This window comes from Oncorhynchus mykiss, chromosome 4 (genome assembly GCF_057628025.1).
Source record: "Oncorhynchus mykiss isolate SJ-2025 chromosome 4, ASM5762802v1, whole genome shotgun sequence".
Classification (NCBI taxonomy): Eukaryota; Metazoa; Chordata; class Actinopteri; order Salmoniformes; family Salmonidae; genus Oncorhynchus; species Oncorhynchus mykiss.
This window is the reverse complement of record NC_143025.1, coordinates 73,184,321-73,206,520: the sequence shown is the minus strand read 5'-3', so window position 1 is coordinate 73,206,520 and position 22,200 is coordinate 73,184,321. Positions and strand designations below refer to the sequence as shown.

Here is a 22,200-nt window from a genome sequence, read left to right as displayed (position 1 = left end):
TTTACAGCATGATACTGCATGTGTTTACAGCATGATACTGCATGTGCTTACAGCATGATACAGCATGTGTTTACAGCATGATACTGCATGTGTTTACAGCAGGATACTGCATGTGTTTACAGCATGATACTGCATGTGTTTACAGCATGATACTGCATGTGTTTACAGCATGATACTGCATGTGTTTACAGCATGATACTGCATGTGTTTACAGCATGATACTGCATGTGTTTACAGCATGACTGTTTGCACAGTTTCATTTGTTCCATTTTGCATATGGTCTAATAAAAAGAATGAGGTGGCACACACCCGGAGAAATGTATTTAGTGTAGAGGTACTGACTAACAGTGAATGAACTGTAAGCTACAAAAAAATAAAGAGAGTTACACGCTCTTTATATAAACTACCAGTTATTTATTGTGTAAAACACCAACGTTTCGGCATCACTGTGCCTTGTCCAGGGTATTTTGCATATGGAACAGGCTATTGCACATCATATGAAATGCAGTTGTATAAAGTGTTTATTATTTACATATGTTTCTCCTGAGGCTGCTTCCTTTTTGTTTTACACACTGGCAGAGTTAGTTCTGCATGGTGGATGAGAGGGTCCAAGGCTGGATCCAGACAGGGGGGACTGTGGCTGTGATACTGCATGTGTTTACAGCATGATACTGATGTGTTTACAGCATGATACTGCATGTGCTTACAGCATGATACTGCATGTGTTTACAGCATGATACTGCATGTGTTTACAGTATGATACTGTGTGTGTTTACAGCATGATACTGCATGTGTGCATGTGTTTACAGCATGATACTGCGCGTGTTTACAGCATAATACTGCATGTGTGCATGTGTTTACAGCATGATACTGCATGTGTTTACAGCATGATACTGCATGTGTTTACAGCAGGATACTTTACAGCATGATACTGCATGTGTTTACAGCAGGATACTGCATGTGTTTACAGCATGATACTGCATGTTTGCATGTGTTTACAGCATGACACTGCATGTGTTTACAGTAAGATATTGCATGTGTTTACAATATGATAGAGCATGTGTTTTACAGCAGGATACTGCGTGTTTGCATGTGTTTACAGCAGGATACTGCATGTGAGCATATGTTTACAGCATGATACTGCATGTGTTTACTGCATGATACTGCATGTGTTTACAGCATGACACTGCATGTGTTTACAGCATGTTACTGCATGTGTTTACAGCAGGATACTGCATGTCTTTACAGCAGGATACTGCATGTCTTTACAGCAGGATACTGCATGTGTTTACAGCATGATACTGCATGTGTTTACAGCATGATACTGCATGTGTTTACAGCATGATACTGCATGTGTTTACAGCAGGATACTGCATGTGTTTACAGCAGGATACTGCATGTCTTTACAGCAGGATACTGCATGTGTTTACAGCATGATACTGCATGTGTTTACAGCATGATACAGCATGTGTTTACAGCATGATACTGCATGTGTTTACAGCAGGATTCTGCGTGTGTTCACAGCAGGATACTGCATGTGTTTACAGCATGATACTGCATGTGTTTACAGTATGATACTGCATGTGCTTACAGCATGATACAGCATGTGTTTACAGCATGATACAGCATGTGTTTACAGCAGGATACTGCATGTGTTTACAGCATGATACTGCATGTGTTTACAGCATGATACTGCATGTGTTTACAGCATGATACTGCATGTGTTTACAGCATGATACTGCATGTGTTTACAGCATGATACTGCATGTGTTTACAGCATGATACTGCATGTGTTTACAGCATGATACTGCATGTGTTTACAGCATGACTGTTTGCACAGTTTCATTTGTTCCATTTTGCATATGGTCTAATAAAAAGAATGAGGTGGCACACACCCGGAGCAATGTATTTAGTGTAGAGGTACTGACTAACAGTGAATGAACTGTAAGCTACAAAAAAATAAAGAGAGTTACACGCTCTTTATATAAACTACCAGTTATTTATTGTGTAAAACACCAACGTTTCGGCATCACTGTGCCTTGTCCAGGGTATTTTGCATATGGAACAGGCTATTGCACATCATATGAAATGCAGTTGTATAAAGTGTTTATCATTTACATATGTTTCTCCTGAGGCTGCTTCCTTTTTGTTTTACACACTGGCAGAGTTAGTTCTGCATGGTGGATGAGAGGGTCCAAGGCTGGATCCAGACAGGGGGGACTGTGGCTGTGATACTGCATGTGTTTACAGCATGATACTGATGTGTTTACAGCATGATACTGCATGTGTTTACAGTATGATACTGTGTGTGTTTACAGCATGATACTGCATGTGTGCATGTGTTTACAGCATGATACTGCGCGTGTTTACAGCATAATACTGCATGTGTGCATGTGTTTACAGCATGATACTGCATGTGTTTACAGCATGATACTGCATGTGTTTACAGCAGGATACTTTACAGCATGATACTGCATGTGTTTACAGCAGGATACTGCATGTGTTTACAGCATGATACTGCATGTTTGCATGTGTTTACAGCATGACACTGCATGTGTTTACAGTAAGATATTGCATGTGTTTACAATATGATAGAGCATGTGTTTTACAGCAGGATACTGCGTGTTTGCATGTGTTTACAGCAGGATACTGCATGTGTGCATATGTTTACAGCATGATACTGCATGTGTTTACTGCATGATACTGCATGTGTTTACAGCATGACACTGCATGTGTTTACAGCATGTTACTGCATGTGTTTACAGCAGGATACTGCATGTCTTTACAGCAGGATACTGCATGTCTTTACAGCAGGATACTGCATGTGTTTACAGCATGATACTGCATGTGTTTACAGCATGATACTGCATGTGTTTACAGCATGATACTGCATGTGTTTACAGCAGGATACTGCATGTGTTTACAGCAGGATACTGCATGTCTTTACAGCAGGATACTGCATGTGTTTACAGCATGATACTGCATGTGTTTACAGCATGATACAGCATGTGTTTACAGCATGATACTGCATGTGTTTACAGCAGGATTCTGCGTGTGTTCACAGCAGGATACTGCATGTGTTTACAGCATGATACTGCATGTGTTTACAGCATGATACTGCATGTGCTTACAGCATGATACAGCATGTGTTTACAGCATGATACAGCATGTGTTTACAGCAGGATACTGCATGTGTTTACAGCATGATACTGCATGTGTTTACAGCATGATACTGCATGTGTTTACAGCATGATACTGCATGTGTTTACAGCATGATACTGCATGTGTTTACAGCATGATACTGCATGTGTTTACAGCATGATACTGCATGTGTTTACAGCATGATACTGCATGTGTTTACAGCATGACTGTTTGCACAGTTTCATTTGTTCCATTTTGCATATGGTCTAATAAAAAGAATGAGGTGGCACACACCCGGAGCAATGTATTTAGTGTAGAGGTACTGACTAACAGTGAATGAACTGTAAGCTACAAAAAAATAAAGAGAGTTACACGCTCTTTATATAAACTACCAGTTATTTATTGTGTAAAACACCAACGTTTCGGCATCACTGTGCCTTGTCCAGGGTATTTTGCATATGGAACAGGCTATTGCACATCATATGAAATGCAGTTGTATAAAGTGTTTATCATTTACATATGTTTCTCCTGAGGCTGCTTCCTTTTTGTTTTACACACTGGCAGAGTTAGTTCTGCATGGTGGATGAGAGGGTCCAAGGCTGGATCCAGACAGGGGGGACTGTGGCTCATGGCATCCAGTCGCCCTAGCCTCCCGTGCAGGTTGCTTTGCCCGGGTTTGTATGAGGACACCAGGGCGCATGTGAAATGCATTATGGCCAATTCACCCGCATCCTACACTTTCTCTAGCTTTTTCTCTCCCGGTCTCCAAATCCTGATAACAAACATGTGTGTTTAACATGGAAGAAAAGCATTTGTTTCATGTCAAGTTTAATTTTGTGGGGGGGTGAGGGGGTGGGGGGGGGGGTGAAATATGTATTCTATTAATTCCTTATCGGATAGTAGTTAAACATTGATCATTCACTATATCATATTGAGCATTATCCTTCGATTTCTTGAATTCCTCTCCCAGTGTATTATTCTCCAATATACACTACATTACCAAAAGTATGTGGACATTGTAGGCTGTAGTGTTAAGATTTCCCATCACTGGAACAAAGGGGCCTAGCCCAAACCATGAGAAACAGCCCCAGACCATTATTCCTCCTACACCTAACTTTACAGTTGGCACTATGCATTGGGGCAAGCAGCGTGCACCTGACATCACCAAACACAGATTAGTCCGTCGGACTGCGGGATGGTAAAGTGGGATTCATCACTCCAAAGAACGCGTTTCCACTGCTCCAAAGTCCAATGGCAGTGAGCTTTACACCACTCCAGCTGACGCTTGGCATTGCACACTGTGATCTTAGGCTTGTGTGCGGCTCCTCGGTCATGGAAACCCATTTCATGAAGCTCCCGATAAACAGTTCTTGTGATGACGTTGCTTCTAGAGGAAGTTTCGAACTCAGTAGTGAATGTTGCAACCGAGGACAGATGATTTTTTATGTATTTCAGCACTAGGAGGACCCGTTCTGTTATCTTGTGTGGCCTACCACTTTGCGTTCCTAGACGTTTCCACTTCACAATAACAGCACTTACAGTTAACCGTGGCAGCTCTAGCAGGGCAGAAATCTGACGAACTGACTGGTTGGAAAGGTGGCGTCCTATGACCGTGCCATGTAGAAAGTCACTGAGCTTTTCAGTAAGGCTATTCTACTGCCAATGTTGTCTATGGAGATTCCATGGCTGTGTGCTCAGATTTATACATCTGTCAGGAACGGGTGTGGCTGAAATAGCCAAATCCACATATTTTGAAGGGGTGTCCACATACTTTTTGTGATGTAGTGTATTAAAGTTAACATTATAAGTACTTATATGATCATACATGGAGAATATTGGATGTGACCTTTACAGCAGTGAAGTATGTCTAGAGAGAACATGCAGGATCACAAGATTCTATAGTAATACTCAGGACCCAGTTAAAAAAAGTTAGCAATCTGAATTTCGCCAATTGGATAGGATTAAATGCATATACATGTAATTAATAGAATGGGAGTCCCCATTCAGGACAATTATTTGTCCGTTCTATTAATACTATTTCTATGCATTTAATTCAATCTGATAAGCGAAATCCAGATAACTTTGAAAAACTGGGCCCAGGTGATTGACTGTTCAAATGCCTAGTTGGGGAGCCCACTACCCCCTACCCTCAGCCTTCATGCACACTCATCTAGTACTCCTGCACATTGATCTGGTACTGGTACTTCCTGTATATAGCTCCATATTGATCTGGTACCGGTACTTCCTGTATATAGCTCCTCATTGATCTGGTACTGGTACTTCCTGTATACAGCTCCATATTGATCTGGTACTGGTACTTCCTGTATATAGCTACATATTGATCTGGTACTGGTACTTCCTGTATATAGCTACATATTGATCTGGTACTGGTACTTCCTGTATATAGCTACATATTGATCTGGTACTGGTACTTCCTGTATATAGCTACATATTGATCTGGTACTGGTACTTCCTGTATATAGCTACATATTGATCTGGTACTGGTACTTCCTGTATATAGCTTCATTCTTGTGTATTTTATTCCTCTTGTGCTACTATATATTTTTTAATTGTAATTTTTAAACGCTGCATCACTGGAAAGGACTCGTAAGCAAGCCCATTGTACACGGCATATGCGACAAATACAATTTGATATCTACGAATCTAATCCCTCCCCACCCCCACTACCCTCATATATGTGATTCAACTGCTTAAGATGTGAAGAAAATGTACATCAGAGGAAAGCGTAAGAGTGACCGGTGTGCGTGTAAACACACCACACACACACAAATCAAACTCCTAAATAGCCTGAGGTGACAGTGCCAAAGACAAACCCTCCGGAAGAGTTACCTTCAGAGGAACTTCTTGACCCAAAAGAGAGGGCTTAGTTTCATTATATATTCAGGTGTGGACTCGAGTCACATGACTTGGACTCAAGTCAGACTCGAGTCACAAATATGATGACTTGCAACTCGACTTTGACTTTAACACCAATGACTTTTGACTTGACTTGGACTTGAGCGTTATGACTCGACCTGACTTGATACCCTCCCCAAGCCCAAATATTTAAAATGATGCTATTAAAAAAGTGTGCAGCGCATCAAATCTTCATTTAACGGATTACAGTTTGAATCGGACAGCAGCCAATCAAATTGTGCCAGCTGAGAAAAAGTTGTGCGTGGCAGTGCAGAGGAATGTCGGCAGGTGAATTCAGATGGAGCCCTTGGAAAGATGATACCAAAAAGTATTATTTTCAGATATAAAGACGACACTGTCTCAACAAAAAACGGATTGCTACTTGCAAAACATGCGGGAAGAAAATGACAGATGTAGGCGCAACAATTTCCAACTTTGTTCGACATTTGAAGCTGCACAAAGAATGGTAAGTCGTGGCTAATATAGCCGACAGCTATATATTTTATTACTTTACTAGTGTATAATGCAGGCTAACTTAACGTTAAATCAATGAGCCTCCTCACAGTCAGTCAATGCGGGAACGTGATCATTGTACCCAAGATTGAGCGGCAACTGGCTAGGCAGTTGGTAGGTAGCCTAAATCCTGCCTGATGTTACTGCTGTTCCTAAAACCATTGACGTACGTTTGCCTACTGTAACCACACAGAGAGAGAGAGAGTGTGTGTGTTAAGATTGGGCGATTGTGTATAAGCCTACATCGCCCAATTGCGCCCCATAGCGATCCTCGATAGTCGATCACTATTGGGAGGGTCTTTCTCATGGCTACCCATGTATTTCCATGGAAATATGACGTTTATTTGGAAAGTAATAAATATATAGATATTTTTAAAAGCATTCATGATTTGCGTAAATGTAATATACTAACTATTGATCTTGTTAAAAATATGAATAGGACTCGAAACTCAAAGTTTAGGACTTGAGACTTGACTTCATACTTGACGGTCTTGACTTGAGACTTGACTCGGACTGGCCTGTCTTGACTTGGGACTTGAGTGCTAAGACTTAATTGTGACTGGTAAAACAATGACTTGGTCCCACCTCTGTATTCAACATCTTCTCTACAACTTCTGTGAGTAACTGAACAGGGTTGATATATACATTTTTTTGCCTGTGTTTTGAGTGGACATAGCATTGAGTACATGTAAATAAGACCTTTCAACACAAGTCCATATTTTCTTTTCAACGTTATTTTCATTTTGTTGGAGAATGTTTTTGCATACCCCCATCCACGTCCCTGGAGTGAAAAGCACATTTTTTTCATTGGCACGTTGGTGTGAACTCTGCAACTGAAAACCTGCAATTTTGCAATCAGGAAACATTTTTCATTTTCTCATCAGAAAACAAAGATGCCTCACAGTTGATTGATATTGAACAACACTTTATAAAGTATTAGGACAACTGCATGTTTGACAAGACCAGCGGTATTCTGCGAGAGGATGGGAGCTGAAGGATGAAGCTAATTGGTTGCGATGTATGGTTGTTGGTGTTTTATAGAGTCTGTTAACCATAAGTACAGAACACACTCAAAGCAGAAACATTTCAGCTCAAAGTATTGGTTTACTGTCATTTCTTCATCTGAAAAATATTGCATGGAACAAATCATATCCAGCATAACTGTGCCATGATTAGACATTATTGTTTTTCACAGGGGACCATAAACAAACAACAAAATCCAGAAACACTCAAGACAAAGTTGCTCACACTCTGTCTCCAGCTCTTACCCAGCTCATACTATATTTTGATGTGAGAGGCCAGAGGCCTGATGTGACTCAGCTAAAAATTGTAAAATGTACAATCAATATGAAACAATTAACTCTCCTGTCAGACCACAAGAGGGACCAAGTTGGTAGGACTAATAGGGGATTTATTATTAGAGAAAAATCATGTCTCAGTGGTTCCCAAGTGTTTGTGTTGAGACCCACCAATATCCACTGCCCGGTCCCCTGGAGGGAACTAAATGCAATGAGAGACAGTGGAATTCTGAAGCTGGCAGCGGGAACAGTTTGTTCCACCATACAACTTAAGAAAATTGAAGAGGTGAAGGGAAAAGAGAGACAGAGATTAAGATACCGGCATGGAAACAAGAAGGGCATGTGTGTGTGTGTGTGTGAGTGAGACAGAGACAGAGAGAGAGACAGAGAGAGAGAGAGAGAGAGAGAGGAGGGAGAGAGAGAGGAGGGAGAGAGAGAGGAAGAGAGCGAGAGAGAGAGAGAGAGAGAGAGAGAGAGAGAGAGAGAGAGAGAGAGAGAGAGAGAGAGAGAGAGAGAGAGAGAGAGAGAGAGAGAGAGAGAGAGATATAGATAGATAGATAGATAGATAGATAGATAGATAGATAGATAGATAGATAGATAGATAGATAGATAGATAGATAGATAGAGAGAGAGAGAGAGAGAGAGAGAGGGAGAGAGAGAGAGGGAGAAAGAGAGAGAGACTGTTGCACCTGGCCTCATCCTAGAATCTGAAGTCAAATGTCTACTGTTTGCTGATGATCTGGTGCTTCTCTCCCCATCCAAGGAGGTCCTACAGCAGCACCTAGATCTTCTGCACAAACTATGTCAGACCTGGGCCCTGAAAGTAAATCTCAGTAAAACATAAATAATGGTGTTCCAAAAACGGTCCAGTTGCCAGGACCACAAATACAAATTCCATCTAGACGCTGTTGCCATAGAGCACACAAAGACTATACATATCTTGGCCTAAACATCAGCGCCACAGGTAACTTCCACAAACCTGTGAATGATCTGAGAGACAAGGCAAGAAAGGCCTTCTATGCCATCAAAAGGAACATAAAATGTAACATACCAATTAGGATCTGGCTAAAAATACTTCAATTAGTTATAGAACCTATTGCCTTGATGGTTGTGAGGTCTGTGGTCCGCTCACCAACCAAGAATTCACAAAATGGGACAAACACCATATTGAGACTCTGCATGCAGAATTCTGCACAAATATCCTCAGTGTTTAACGTAAAACACCAAATAATGCATGCAGAGCAGAATTAGGCCGATACTCACTAATTATCAAAATCCAGAAAAGAGAAGTTAAATTCTACAACCACCTAAAAGGAAGCAATTCCCAAACCTTCTAAAATAAAGCCATCACCTACAGAGAGATGAACCTGGAGAAGAGTCCACTAAGCAAGCTGGTTCTGGGACTCTGTTCACAAACACAAACACACCCCACAGAGCCCCAGGACAGCAACACAATCAGACGCAACCAATCATGAAAAAAACTAAAAGATAATTACATTGGAAAAAATTTACAAAAAAAATTGCAAACTAGAATGCTATTTGGCCCTAAACAGAGAGTACACAGTGGCAGAATACCTGACCACTATGACTGATTCAAAATGAAGGAAATCTTGACCGTGTGCAGCTTGAGTGAGCATAGCCTTGCTTTGAGAAAGGCCACCAAAGGTAGACCTGGCTCCATGAGAAGACAGGCTATGTGCACACTGTCCACAAAATTAGGTGTAAACTGAGCTGCACTTCCTAACCTCCTGCCAAATGTATGGCCATATTAGAGACACATATTTACCTCAGATTACACAGACTCACAAAAATTCTAAAACAAATCCAATTTTGATAAACTCCCATATCTATTGGGTGAAATAACACAGTGTGCAATCACAGCTGCAAGATGTGTGACCTGTTGCCACAAGAAAAGGGCAACCAAGAACAAACACCATTGTAAATATAATCTACAGTGCCTTGCGAAAGTATTCGCCCCCCTTGAACTTTGCGACCTTTCGCCACATTTCAGGCTTCAAACATAAAGATATAAAACTGTATTTTTTTGTGAAGAATCAACAACAAGTGGGACACAATCATGAAGTGGAACGACATTTATTGGATATTTCAAACTTTTTTAACAAATCAAAAACTGAAAAATTGGGCGTGCAATATTATTCAGCCCCCTTAAGTTAAATCTTTGTAGCGCCACCTTTTGCTGCGATTACAGCTGTAAGTCGCTTGGGGTATGTCTCTATCAGTTTTGCACATCGAGAGACTGACATTTTTTCCCATTCCTCCTTGCAAAACAGCTCGAGCTCAGTGAGGTTGGATGGAGAGCATTTGTGAACAGCAGTTTTCAGTTCTTTCCACAGATTCTCGATTGGATTCAGGTCTGGACTTTGACTTGGCCATTCTAACACCTGGATATGTTTATTTTTGAACCGTTCCATTGTAGATTTTGCTTTACGTTTTGGATCATTGTCTTGTTGGAAGACAAATCTCCGTCCCAGTCTCAGGTCTTTTGCAGACTCCATCAGGTTTTCTTCCAGAATGGTCCTGTATTTGGCTCCATCCATCTTCCCATCAATTTTAACCATCTTCCCTGTCCCTGCTGAAGAAAAGCAGGCCCAAACCATGATGCTGCCACCACCATGTTTGACAGTGGGGATGGTGTGTTCAGCTGTGTTGCTTTTACGCCAAACATAACATTTTGCATTGTTGCCAAAAAGTTCCATTTTGGTTTCATCTGACCAGAGCACCTGCTTCCACATGTTTGGTGTGTCTCCCAGGTGGCTTGTGGCAAACTTTAAACTACACTTTTTATGGATATCTTTAAGAAATGGCTTTCTTCTTACCACTCTTCCATAAAGGCCAGATTTGTGCAATATACGACTGATTGTTGTCCTATGGACAGAGTCTCCCACCTCAGCTGTAGATCTCTGCAGTTCATCCAGAGTGATCATGGGCCTCTTGGCTGCATCTCTGATCAGTCTTCTCCTTGTATGAGCTGAAAGTTTAGAGGGACGGCCAGGTCTTGGTAGATTTGCAGTGGTCTGATACTCCTTCCATTTCAATATTATCGCTTGCACAGTGCTCCTTGGGATGTTTAAAGCTTGGGAAATCTTTTTGTATCCAAATCCGGCTTTAAACTTCTTCACAACAGTATCTCGGACCTGCCTGGTGTGTTCCTTGTTCTTCATGATGCTCTCTGCGCTTTTAACGGACCTCTGAGACTATCACAGTGCAGGTGCATTTATACGGAGAGTTGATTACACACAGGTGGATTGTATTTATCATCATTAGTCATTTAGGTCAACATTGGATCATTCAGAGATCCTCACTGAACTTCTGGAGAGAGTTTGCTGCACTGAAAGTAAAGGGGCTGAATAATTTTGCACGCCCAATTTTTCAGTTTTTGATTTGTTTAAAAAGTTTGAAATATCCAATAAATGTCGTTCCACTTCATGATTGTGTCCCACTTGTTGTTGATTCTTCACAAAAAAATACAGTTTTATATCTTTATGTTTGAAGCCTGAAATGTGGCAAAAGGTTGCAAAGTTCAAGGGGGCCGAATACTTTCGCAAGGCACTGTACATGTACGTTTATTTATTTTCCCTTTTGTACTTTAACTATTTGCACATCATTACAACACTGTGTATAGACATAATATGACATTTGAAATGCCTTTGTTCTTTTGGAACTTTTGTAAGTGTGATGTTTACTGTACATTTTTTATTGTTTATTACACTTTTGTTTATTATCTATTTCACTTGCTTTGGCAATGTAAACATATATTTCCCATTTCAATAAAGCCCATTAAATTGAAATGGAATTGAGAGAGAGAGAGAGAGAGAGAGAGATGGCTAGCTGGCCCAAAAACATTTTCACCTAAGCGGAGGACCAAAGCAGGAATTAAGGAGAGATGATGGGATCCAGAAGGATGAGTGGGAACGGTTATCACAGTAAGAAACCAACATCTGGGGGTTATGGATGATTTTAAGAGAGGATTACTAGTGTGAACAATGAGTGGAAAATGTATGAATAGATAAGACGTAACGAGAGACAGAGCGCGAGAAAGAGAGATTGAGAGAGAGCTGTGTAGAGGGCGAGGAAGGCAGACAGAGTGTGACTGTGAGGGAGGGAGGGAGGGAGGGAGGGAGGGAGGGAGGGAGGGAGGGAGGGAGGGAGGGAGGGAGGGAGGGAGGGAGGGAGGGAGGGAAAGACACAGCAACAGGAGTCTGTATTATATCTGAACAGGATTAAGACTGACCAGAAACACATGCAGAGAAGGTCTTGTAATGGTTTACAATGGTGTGTACAGCAGTTTGTAATTTGGGATAGGAAATGGGGCTAATATTTAAGATAACAGGCGTACGTGTGGAAAGGGGGAGGAAGACATCCCAAAAGCACACATATGTTTTAGGGTGGATGCCATTCTCCTTCCTGCATTTATCAGAGGTTAAGAGCCCTATTCAATAAAAACGGGGGGGGGGGGGGACGACAGTTTCTTTTTTGCACTGAATTACTAAGAGGATGAATGTGTAATTTGTTATCTAGATGAATTTCTGAATTACTGTTTTGCTTTTGTAACAGTTTCGCTTCTGCCCTGAACCAGGGACCCTCTGCACACATCGACAACAGCCACCCTCGAAGCATCGTTACCCATCGCTCCACAAAAGCCGCAGCCTTTGCAGAGCAAGGGGAACTACTACTTAAAGGTCTCAGAGCGAGTGACGTCACCGATTGAAACGCTATTAGTGCGCACCCCGCTAACTAGCTAGCCATTTCACATCGGTTACACTCACCCCACTTTTGACCTCCTCCTTTTCCGTAGCAACCAGTGATCCGGGTCGCGGCACCAATGTAACAGATTTGCTTCAGTCCCTCTCCTCGCTCCTACCTGGGCTCAAACCAGGAAACCTCTGCACATATCGACAACAGCCACCCTCGAAGTCTTGTTACCCATCGCTCCACAAAAGCCAAGGGGAACAACTACTTCAAGGTCTCAGAGCGAGTGACGTCACCGATTGAAACGCTATTAGCGCACCCCGCTAACTAGCTAGTCATTTCACACCGGTTACACTTTCACACGTTTTCAAATCAGCCTGGAAATCCAGTTACCGGTTTTTGAGTTGGGCCCTAACGTAACAGTTAGTGGATTCCAAAAGCCAAAATCTAAAAAGTGTCACCAACCCGCACAACTGAAGATATTCCAACATTCCTGATTACGACAACATTGGTTCCCTTGCTGTGGCGCCAAGTGCAGAGGACATCTCATTCATTATTCTGACAAAGAACAGAGAATCATCTCAAATATCACCTTGAGGAAGTAAAAACCAACTGATGGGACACCCTGAGGAGAACGGTGCATGACAGAGGTATAATGTATAATATCAAATGTATTATATCATCACCCAGGAAGAACACACACAGCACAGAAAAGAGAGAGGGGAAAAATGAGAAGAAATTAGAGACCTCCCACAAAACCCACCAGACAGAAAATCAGGTGACCAGCAGAGGTCACATATTGTGAGAACTGAGGTTAATCATAGTGATTTATACATTCAGCATGTTCTGGACATGTAGGTCATCACTCTAAAAGAAGATATAAAAATCATTCATCACTGTGGTATGAGTATAAAAAACAGATAAATTGAGAAAGGGAACATTTGTGGGCAAGTAAGGTGAACAATGACTAATCCTCATGTGAATATGTTTGTTCAGGGTCACTAATTCCCAGGGGTGCAACTTTCCTTGGGACGGGAGGGACATGTCCCCCCCCCCCCACATTCTGAACTTACATTTTTGTCCCCCTGCATTTTTATCATTGGAATGTGATAAAAAATTAGGCAACAGTGTGCTTTAGGACCATGCGGATGCCTCTGGGCAGACTACCCGAGGCTGTTTGGAGTGTTAATCAGACTGGATAAAATGTATGTTTTTTTACTATGCCCCCCCACTTCTAAAACCAAAGTTGTGCCCCTGCTAATTCCTATGAGTCAGAAGAATGTTTAAGAGTTTAACCTTAACAGGGTTAAATAGGGTATTTCACTACAGGCAAACACTCCATGATAGGCTACTTTTATTCATTAAAATCATAGCAGACTGAGACACCAACTGCCTAAATTGAATTCTTTATTCCATCTCTTTATGCATTGACAAAGGCCTTGTGACTGAGACATGGCATGTGGCTGGCTGTATGTGTCGTTTTTACTCCTTATCACTCACTCTTCATCAGGACAGGTAGTTGTCACATTGTGACATGTGGTGGGTCTGTCGCCTGGCCAAAAGTTCCAGCGGAATGTGACATGAGATGTGGTGTTATCAGCGCGTGTAATGCATATTTGTGGAGGGGATATGAATACATTTTGTTATAGGGAAAGGCACGAGGGCTCACACAGAGAAAGGCTAAACGCACTCTTCTTCGATTGATTCAGTTGACTCGCTGTGGTTGTTGGTGGTGGTAGATACGCCCAGTATGCAAGGTGTTTCAGGATCGCATGAGAGCGTTCAGCGTTTCAGTTTCAACGCCCGCATTCGTTTATTATAGACCTCACTCGCTAGTCACAGACTTGACACAGCGTTCACAGCAGTAGATTTTAGTTTTAGTTTAGAACCGATTCACGTTATATATTAATGTTACCTCCACAGATGCACTCTCTATATCTCTGACACACACGCTCTCTCTTTCAGAACTCTCCTTCCCTCCCTAGTAGATTGATAGCCTGTATCTGTATACCCAAAGAGATAATGCCGGTGTGTGTTAAAGGTACAGTGTTGATGTCATGCCAGTGAGTAAGCTATAGGGATGAAGACAAACAGGAATGGACACTCAGACATGTTTGATTGATTTACATTGTTGATAATAGGAAGAAAGATTGAAAGTGATAAATGAAGTGCAATATAATAATAACAATATATTATTATACACAACCCTCTAGCTAATTGTATGATTACACACCAGTCCCCACTCCCTTCTGGTGTAGCAGCAGCTACTCTCGAAGGTGCGCACTGCAGGTGAGCGCTGTCCTTTCAGCACCACACCGTCCTTTATGCACGGCAGTAACATTTAACCTGGGTGTTGCCTTTATCGAAAGACACCAGATATCGTGTCAATTATCGTTATATGGGCCTGCTATAATTTGAACATCCGATAAACGAAGGAGTCTTGGCAACATGTGTTACTGGCTGTCATGAAGACTCCATAAACACAAATAAAGAGACACATGGGAAAAGTTTCAAACAGGGGAAGGTTTTGCAACAAGTTGATAAGTAGGCTATTGGTCATCATCTAACAGATCTCAAATTCCAACCAACAGATTGAAACCAATTATGAGCGTTCAGGGGGAGGCAGGTCAGTGAAACCAAGCCAATTACACCGTGAGGCTTTACTTAGATGGAGTTGTACCAACGAAAGTAAACTAAACGAATCTTAAACCGGCGAAGGCTTCAGTTCACTTGTTCCTCTCAGTCCGTTGGCACCTATTCATGAATCGATGTTGGAATTACGCAAATAATATAATAATTACGAAAGCTTGTGTCATGGTGGGTCATTGTATTGTCTTTCAGTTGATTTGTTATTGATTTGTAAAGTGACGAGGTTATTGGAGGTTATTATGAGTATATTCAAGACGAGATGCGGTTATCTGCAAACGTTCACATCAGTCATTTGGAATTTCAGTTCAAGGAAACAATTAAAAAAAGCTTCCTGGTAAGCGCGTATTGCAAATAGGCTATAAGTGGAGTGACGAAAAAGGGAGAGCGCAAAGAAATTGACAAGGCAGAGCGGATGATCGGGAAATTTGAGTGATATTTCCTATTTACGAGTCTTTATAACGCCATTCTAATTGAAGACATGGTGATCCTCGAGGGACAGCTCCTTACGTATGAGAGCGAGAATAAAAAGTGAGTGGCACCCTGGCAAACAACCTGAGGCTTCATCAAGGCGCACACAGAAGTTAGCCTCTAGGCTATATGGAGCAGACCTTTTAATTACTTTTCCATTCTCTCCCATCAAGTCGGTCAAGGAAGGATCAGAAGATGACCGCACTTGCAGCCCAAATACACTTCTTATAAAAACTGATGATTCTCTCCTTTCCTATGTGGTCGTGTTTTAAATCGTGGAATTGTATGGGGCAGAACAGTGCCGAAGACTGAGTTATCCGGCGCGGTTCAATAGCGTTGACATTAAAACATCGACGGATTTACTGGAGGATATTAGAAACGGAGACAAAGCAGGTAATTTCACAGTTTTCCATCGGACTTCTCTCTGACACTTTCTCAAGTGGACAGCATTCTGAATAACTATAGCAATTTATTTCATAAAAGCAACATTACTGTCCAACATAAGCAGAACTATTGGAATTGCTTTGAGGAATTGTAAGAAAAAGTTAACTTGTTTGGAACTAACCTACAAAGTTGACCGTCTATTTTGTTTGAATAAACAAATATCGATCGATTTGTTCAATGAAAGTTGGTTCGTCGCCTGTTAATCTCCTATAGAAAGTAGATGTCGTATTTGCTTGCATGAATGGGTGTGAATAGGTCATATATAGTATAATAAAATTGTATTTTACATGCTTCTTCAACAACAGGTGTAGACTAACATTGAAATACTCTGTCTAAGAGGACAGGATATATAGGCATGGTAGATGTGGGGTTATATAATGTAATAATTTATGTTGGAGAAATGCTGAAGATAAGAACACAATGTAATGGTTCTGTGCGTCAGAGGGCTTCATTTATGACCCCCACGTCTTAACTCTTGCAGGGGTCTCGTTAAACTCAAGGCAGCGTCAGAGAGGGAGATCCCTTTCCTCAGCCCGCGGTAGCAATGAGCGGACTGTGCAAGCCTGTAGTTATGGGACTCATATTGCTGATCTGCAGTACTACCAGCCACTGTGAGGAGAGCGCGCCAGCCACGGCTCCCACGGTCGCGAGGAACGACAAGAGCCTACTCAGGCGGATTGCAGACATAGTGAAGCACGTGGAGGAGAGCCGCGGTGAGAACGGCACGAACGCAGCATCACAGTCGACTTCTAGGAGAGAATCCCCAGTTGAGACAAAAAGGGATTTACGAAACCTCAAAACAGATAGTGGCGATCAAATTATTGGTGAGTTCGCACATTGACAGCTGGGCGTTACCATGAACTCCAAAATATGTTGTATAACAGTCTTAAGTGGTGGGGTAAAAAGACCACCACGGAATGTAACGCGCTATGAGGGTACTGGGTGCACATCATTCAAATATGTTATGCCTGGGGAATTTTGAAGTTGCTGAATCTTAAGAAAGTGATTTACATTTGACATGTTAGTCATTTAGCAGATGCTCTTACCCAGAGCGACTTAGAGTTAGAAACACACTTTGATCTCCTGTTCTCACCCCCTGCCTTCTTTTTTGTCTTTCAGAAATATTTCCTAGAGATCTCAGAAAGAAAGAAAAGTTTTTAAAACACTTAACAGGTGAGATATACATCATATGATGTGTGTGTGTGTGTGTGTGTGTGTGTGTGTGTGTGTGTGTGTGTGTGTGTGTGTGTGTGTGAGAGAGAAAGAGAGAGAGAGAGATTTGAGTGCGGTGGGTCAGGATGTAAAGGACAAGAAAGGGAGAGAAAGGTGATAGTAGTTGGACTGCTCAGCTTTCATTCAAAGGCTTTCTCTGTCCCTCAGGTCCTCTGTATTTCAATCCCAAATGCAGGAAGCACGTATACAGACTATATCACAACACCAGAGACTGCACAATACCTGCATGTAAGTTCCTCAACCTCTTCATATGACAAAGAATACATTTTCCCTGGATTTAAAGCAGTGTTTATAGGCACATCACATGTTATGTATAAGGGGAGGCATAGTACTGTCTCCCAGGCATTCATTCATCTCTCTATTTCTTTTCTTTCCTTTTAAGACTTCAAAAGATGCGCACGGCTTCTCACACGCTTAGCAGGGAGCCCACGATGTACAGAAGGGTAGCAGAAATCAAGTGAGTATGCATATCATTTTTGTAAGAGTTTTTCCTAGTCAGGTCACATGGTCTGGTAGAGCGCAGGGCCCTAAGTATTGTGTATGTTTGTTTATGGAGGTCCTTGTCTATTCAGTGAAACTAATAACAGTCTAATGGGCTTTACACAGGTCAAACAGAAAGTGTTAATCAAATACACCTGTTACATGTATAATAATATGCATTGTTAAACCTGACACAAATCAATAGTACTTTTCCCACATAAAAAATACTTGTTCCAAAAGTGAAATGTAACCTAAAACACCTGGTAAAGGTGAACTGCACCTCACATGGTTTCAATTTACTGCGTAGAGTCATGGCATTAAGTTGAAAGGAAGAAGTTAAGTAATGTTAAAATGTCTTTCTCAGTCTTATAGGTAGATCTAATCAGTGCCATGCACGGTGTCCACACAGTTTTTGGAGCACAGCATGAAATACAAAATCTGTAACAAATCATGTTTCTTTCTCCATTTTTCATGGTACTTTTGGAGAGGAAAGAATTTCTGGGCGCTGCCAAGTACGAGAGAGCACTAAATTTCACTTCCTCTCTCTCTCTCGCAGGTTGAAGCCAAACCAGAGCTGTCCAGAAGACAGAGCCCTGAAAAAAAGTGCCTTAGACAACAACAGGGAAACCAAACAAAGTGGAACCAGTCACGTCCACCATTACGCAGTGTCCGTCACCAGAGTTCACTATTTTACAAAGGCATGGATTACCACCCACAGGCCTGCCTGGACCCGACAGTCTGTGGTCACTGCGGGTCTTGACAAGAGACTATACAGAAGATACAGAAGGTGAAGGGGGAAAACATGGCAGCAACCACAGATTTCGGGGTTATTATTGTCCTGCTGGCTGGACAAACTCTACTTTCTTCTTTCTTTCTTGGTTTTTACCAAAAGAGAAAAGGGATTGCTTTTGTTTGTTTTTAACCCCCCCCCCCCCCCCCCCAAAAAAAAACAACAACAACAATTGGAATCAATCAAATCCTCTGGTTGGGTTGCGTCATTCCTTTTTAGGTTGTATTTCTGTTGTGGTTCGGCGTCATACCTTCGTCAGCAGCACTACCTATTAGTGGATATAAGGCTATCTCGGACATTCTCTCACCTACCTGTGACCACACTGAAACGTATGATTCAATTATTCACTGCATGACAATTTCCTTGCCTTTTGTCTTTGTAAGACATGTATTAAAACAAGAGACACTATATATTAGGCACTGGTTGCAGTCAGAAGTTGTGTGTAAGAAGAAACCCTCCTGTGAGTCTGAGTGTGGTACACAGTATATTTATATATTCAAGTTGTCATATGTTTTCCTCTGTATACATACAGTATGTGTAAACATTCTAACCTGAGTGCAATATGTACATATTGTAAAAAGCATAAAAGGAATCCACATAACAACCATAAATGAAAGTGTTTGACGTATATTAACTTGGTGTTAAAAAATATATATCAAAAACATGAAATATATTTAAATAAATTATAAGATTGGTACAAACATGAGCGGCCTCTCTCTGTTGTTTCTTAAAGTACGTGGTGTTGTTCATCACTGACTATAACAGGCAATATGATTCAATTGGAATCTATAGGAATCCAGTAGGTTGCACAGGTCTCTGGCTTCCTTACAGGTCTAGATTAATGCACTGAACTTAAATATAAATGCAACATGTTAATTAAGTGTTGGTCCCATGTTTCATGAGCTGAAATAAAAGATCACAGAAATTGTTGTGCACAGATTTGTTTACATCCCTGTTAGTGTGCATTTTCTCCTTTGCCAAGATAATCCATCCACCTGACAGGTGCGGCATATCAAGAAGCTGATTAAACAGCATGATCATTACACAGGTACACCTTGTGCTGGGGACAATAAAATAAATGTGCAGTTTTGTCACACAACACAATAGGTGCCTCAGGTTTTTAGGGAATTTGCATGCTGACTGCAGGAATGTCCACCAGAGCTGTTGCCAGAGAATTGATTGTTAATTTCTCAACCATAAGCCACCTCCAAGATCATTTTTCAGAAATTGGCAGCATGTCCAACCGGCCTCAAAACCGCAGACCACCTGTAACCACGCCAGCCCAGGAACTCTACATCCCACTCCTTCACCTGCGGGATCGTCTGAGACCAGCCACCTGGACAGCTGAAGAAACTGTGGGCTGGAACAAACAAAGGATTTCTGCACAAACTGTCAAACCGTCTCAGCGAAGCTCATCTGCGTGCTCGTTGTCCTTGACCTGACTGCAGTTTGGTGTCATAACTGACTTCAGAGGGCAAATACTCACCTTCGATGGCCACTGGCACGCTGGAGAAGTGAGCTCTTCACGGATGAATCCCAGTTTGAACTGTACAGGGCAGATGGCAGACACCGTGTTTGGCGCCATGTGGGCGAGCGGTTTGCTTATGTCAACGTTGTGAACAGAGTGCCCCATGAGGGCGGTAGGGTTATGGTGTGGGCAGGCATGAGCTACGGACAATGAATGCAATTGCATTTTATCTATGGCAATTTGAATGCACAGAGATACCGTGACGAGATCCTGAGGCTCGTGCCATTCATCCGCCACCATCACCTCATGTTTCAGCATGATAATGAAACAGCCCCATGTTGCAAGGGTCTGTACACAATTCCTGGAAGCTGAAAATGGCCCAGTTCTTCCATGGCCTGCATACTCACCAGACATGTCACCAATTGAGCATGTTGGGATGCTGTGGTTCGACATGTACGTGTTCCAGTTCCCGCCAATATTTAGCAACTTCGCACAGCCATTGAAGAGGAGTGGGGGAAATAATCCACAGGCCACAGTTAACAAACAGCCTGATCAACTCTATGCGAAGGAGATGTGTCATGCTGCATGAGGCAAATGGTGGTCACACCCAATACTGAATGTTTTTTCTGATCATAATCTTTGAAATGTTTGCATGTTGCATTTATATTTTTGTTCACTGTAGATTAAAAGACAAATAAAACACTTTGCAAAGTCAGTTATCTAAAATTCACATTATGTACTGTAATAGTAATCGGATACTTTGGGATTTTGGCAATGAGGCCCTTTATATACTTCCCCAAAGTCAGATAACATTGTGGATACTATTTTTTATGTCTCCGTGTCCAGTATGAAGGAAGTTAGATGTAGTTTCACAAGACAATGCTAACTAGCATTAGCATGCAAGTTCCTCTGCCTCTAGGGAATTTTTTAAAAATTGTACCTTTATTTTACTAGGCAAGTCAGTTAAGAACAAATTCTTATTTTCAATGACGGCCTAGGAACAGTGGGTTAACTGCCTGTTCAGGGGCAGAACGACAGATTTTGTACCTTGCTTGTCAGCTCGGGGATTTGAACTTGCAACCTTTCGGTTGCTCTAACCACTAGGCTACCCTGCCGCCCCAGGGCCTCATTGTCAAAATCCCAAAGTATCCCTTTAAAGCCAAGTAGTTTTTGCTTAATGAGCATTGAGTGAACTTGCCGTCTGGGAAAATGTATTCTGTCAATGGAAGTTCTCTTTACCTAAGAGAGAGTAAATATTTGTCTGAAAATGTCTATTTGTTTAAGTTCAAATGACAAAGTCACCAAACAATCAACCATTTGTTGTACTGCAGGATTTATGCGTTGTGGATCCCATTCCCCCGTGCCAACATATGTTTTTACAAGCTAGCAGGCAAAGTGATCAACACTAAGTAACACTTTTTTCTCAGCCTGATACTACAGTAAGAGTCCTACTCAATCAAAATCAGACGCTCAACTTTAGATTCATTCAAATACTCTCTTGTGCAATGGTGAATAAATAATTCACCATGCTTTGGCTTTACCCTAGTATGGTAAACTTCTGCTTGCTGGTTTGGATTGAGCACAGTCCTAAGAGGATAGACTGGACCACACTAGCAGGGAACAGTGTGTGGAGGGACATTCCTTTGGTCGTTCCACTCTAGCACGATATATCAATGCCTTCATTTACTTCATCTGGTTTATTATGTATTACCACTCCCAATTTCTGTCAATCACAGCCTAGGAACTAAATCCACAGTGAAATACACCTGAAAACGTACAATTCAGGGTTATTTTCACAGGCAGCATTCTGCACTACCTTGGGCTGCCATCATGGTTTGGGATTTTAATCATCTTTGACATAAGGAGTAGTATGTGAGGGTCCAAATCAGACATAATGGTGGAGGTGCCAGTGGTAAGATAAAGAGGCTAAGTAGCATCATTAGTTAGTTATGAGAACAAAATCACTGCAGACTATTTTTGTCCTCTCATTTCTCTAAAATACCAATAGCTGAGCTAAAGCAATTACACTCATTAAAAGTGATTTTATAGGTTTTGTTTTATCAACGCCCTGATGTTCGAATTAGGATGTC

At 41.6% G+C, this 22,200-nt stretch overlaps 1 protein-coding gene across 2 annotated transcripts; it reads left to right on the top strand.

Moving 5' to 3' along the window:
• The first annotated feature begins 13,934 nt into the window (after positions 1-13,934).
• On the top strand, positions 13,935-19,348 carry alkal2a (ALK and LTK ligand 2a). 2 transcript variants are annotated; one of them, XM_090233469.1, is made up of 6 exons: positions 13,935-16,088; positions 16,621-16,963; positions 17,259-17,312; positions 17,520-17,600; positions 17,755-17,829; positions 18,409-19,348. In XM_090233469.1, exons 2-5 carry the CDS (start codon positions 16,684-16,686, stop codon positions 17,817-17,819), a joined length of 480 nt encoding a protein of 159 aa, XP_090089595.1. In that variant the 5' UTR covers positions 13,935-16,088; positions 16,621-16,683; the 3' UTR covers positions 17,820-17,829; positions 18,409-19,348. The 2 variants fall into 2 exon arrangements, with proteins under 2 accessions (XP_090089595.1, XP_090089596.1); XM_090233470.1 differs by having other exon boundaries at positions 14,934-15,395.
• The last annotated feature ends 2,852 nt before the right edge of the window (positions 19,349-22,200 follow it).

Excerpts from the sequence above, each read along its gene's own strand:
- alkal2a (XM_090233469.1), top strand. The coding sequence starts at position 16,684 with ATGAGCGGACTGTGCAAGCCTGTAGTTATGGGACTCATATTGCTGATC. Across the intron at positions 17,313-17,519 it reads GTTTTTAAAACACTTAACAG|GTCCTCTGTATTTCAATCCC; the intron begins GTGAGATATACA and ends TCTGTCCCTCAG. Across the intron at positions 17,601-17,754 it reads AGACTGCACAATACCTGCAT|ACTTCAAAAGATGCGCACGG; the intron begins GTAAGTTCCTCA and ends TTTCCTTTTAAG.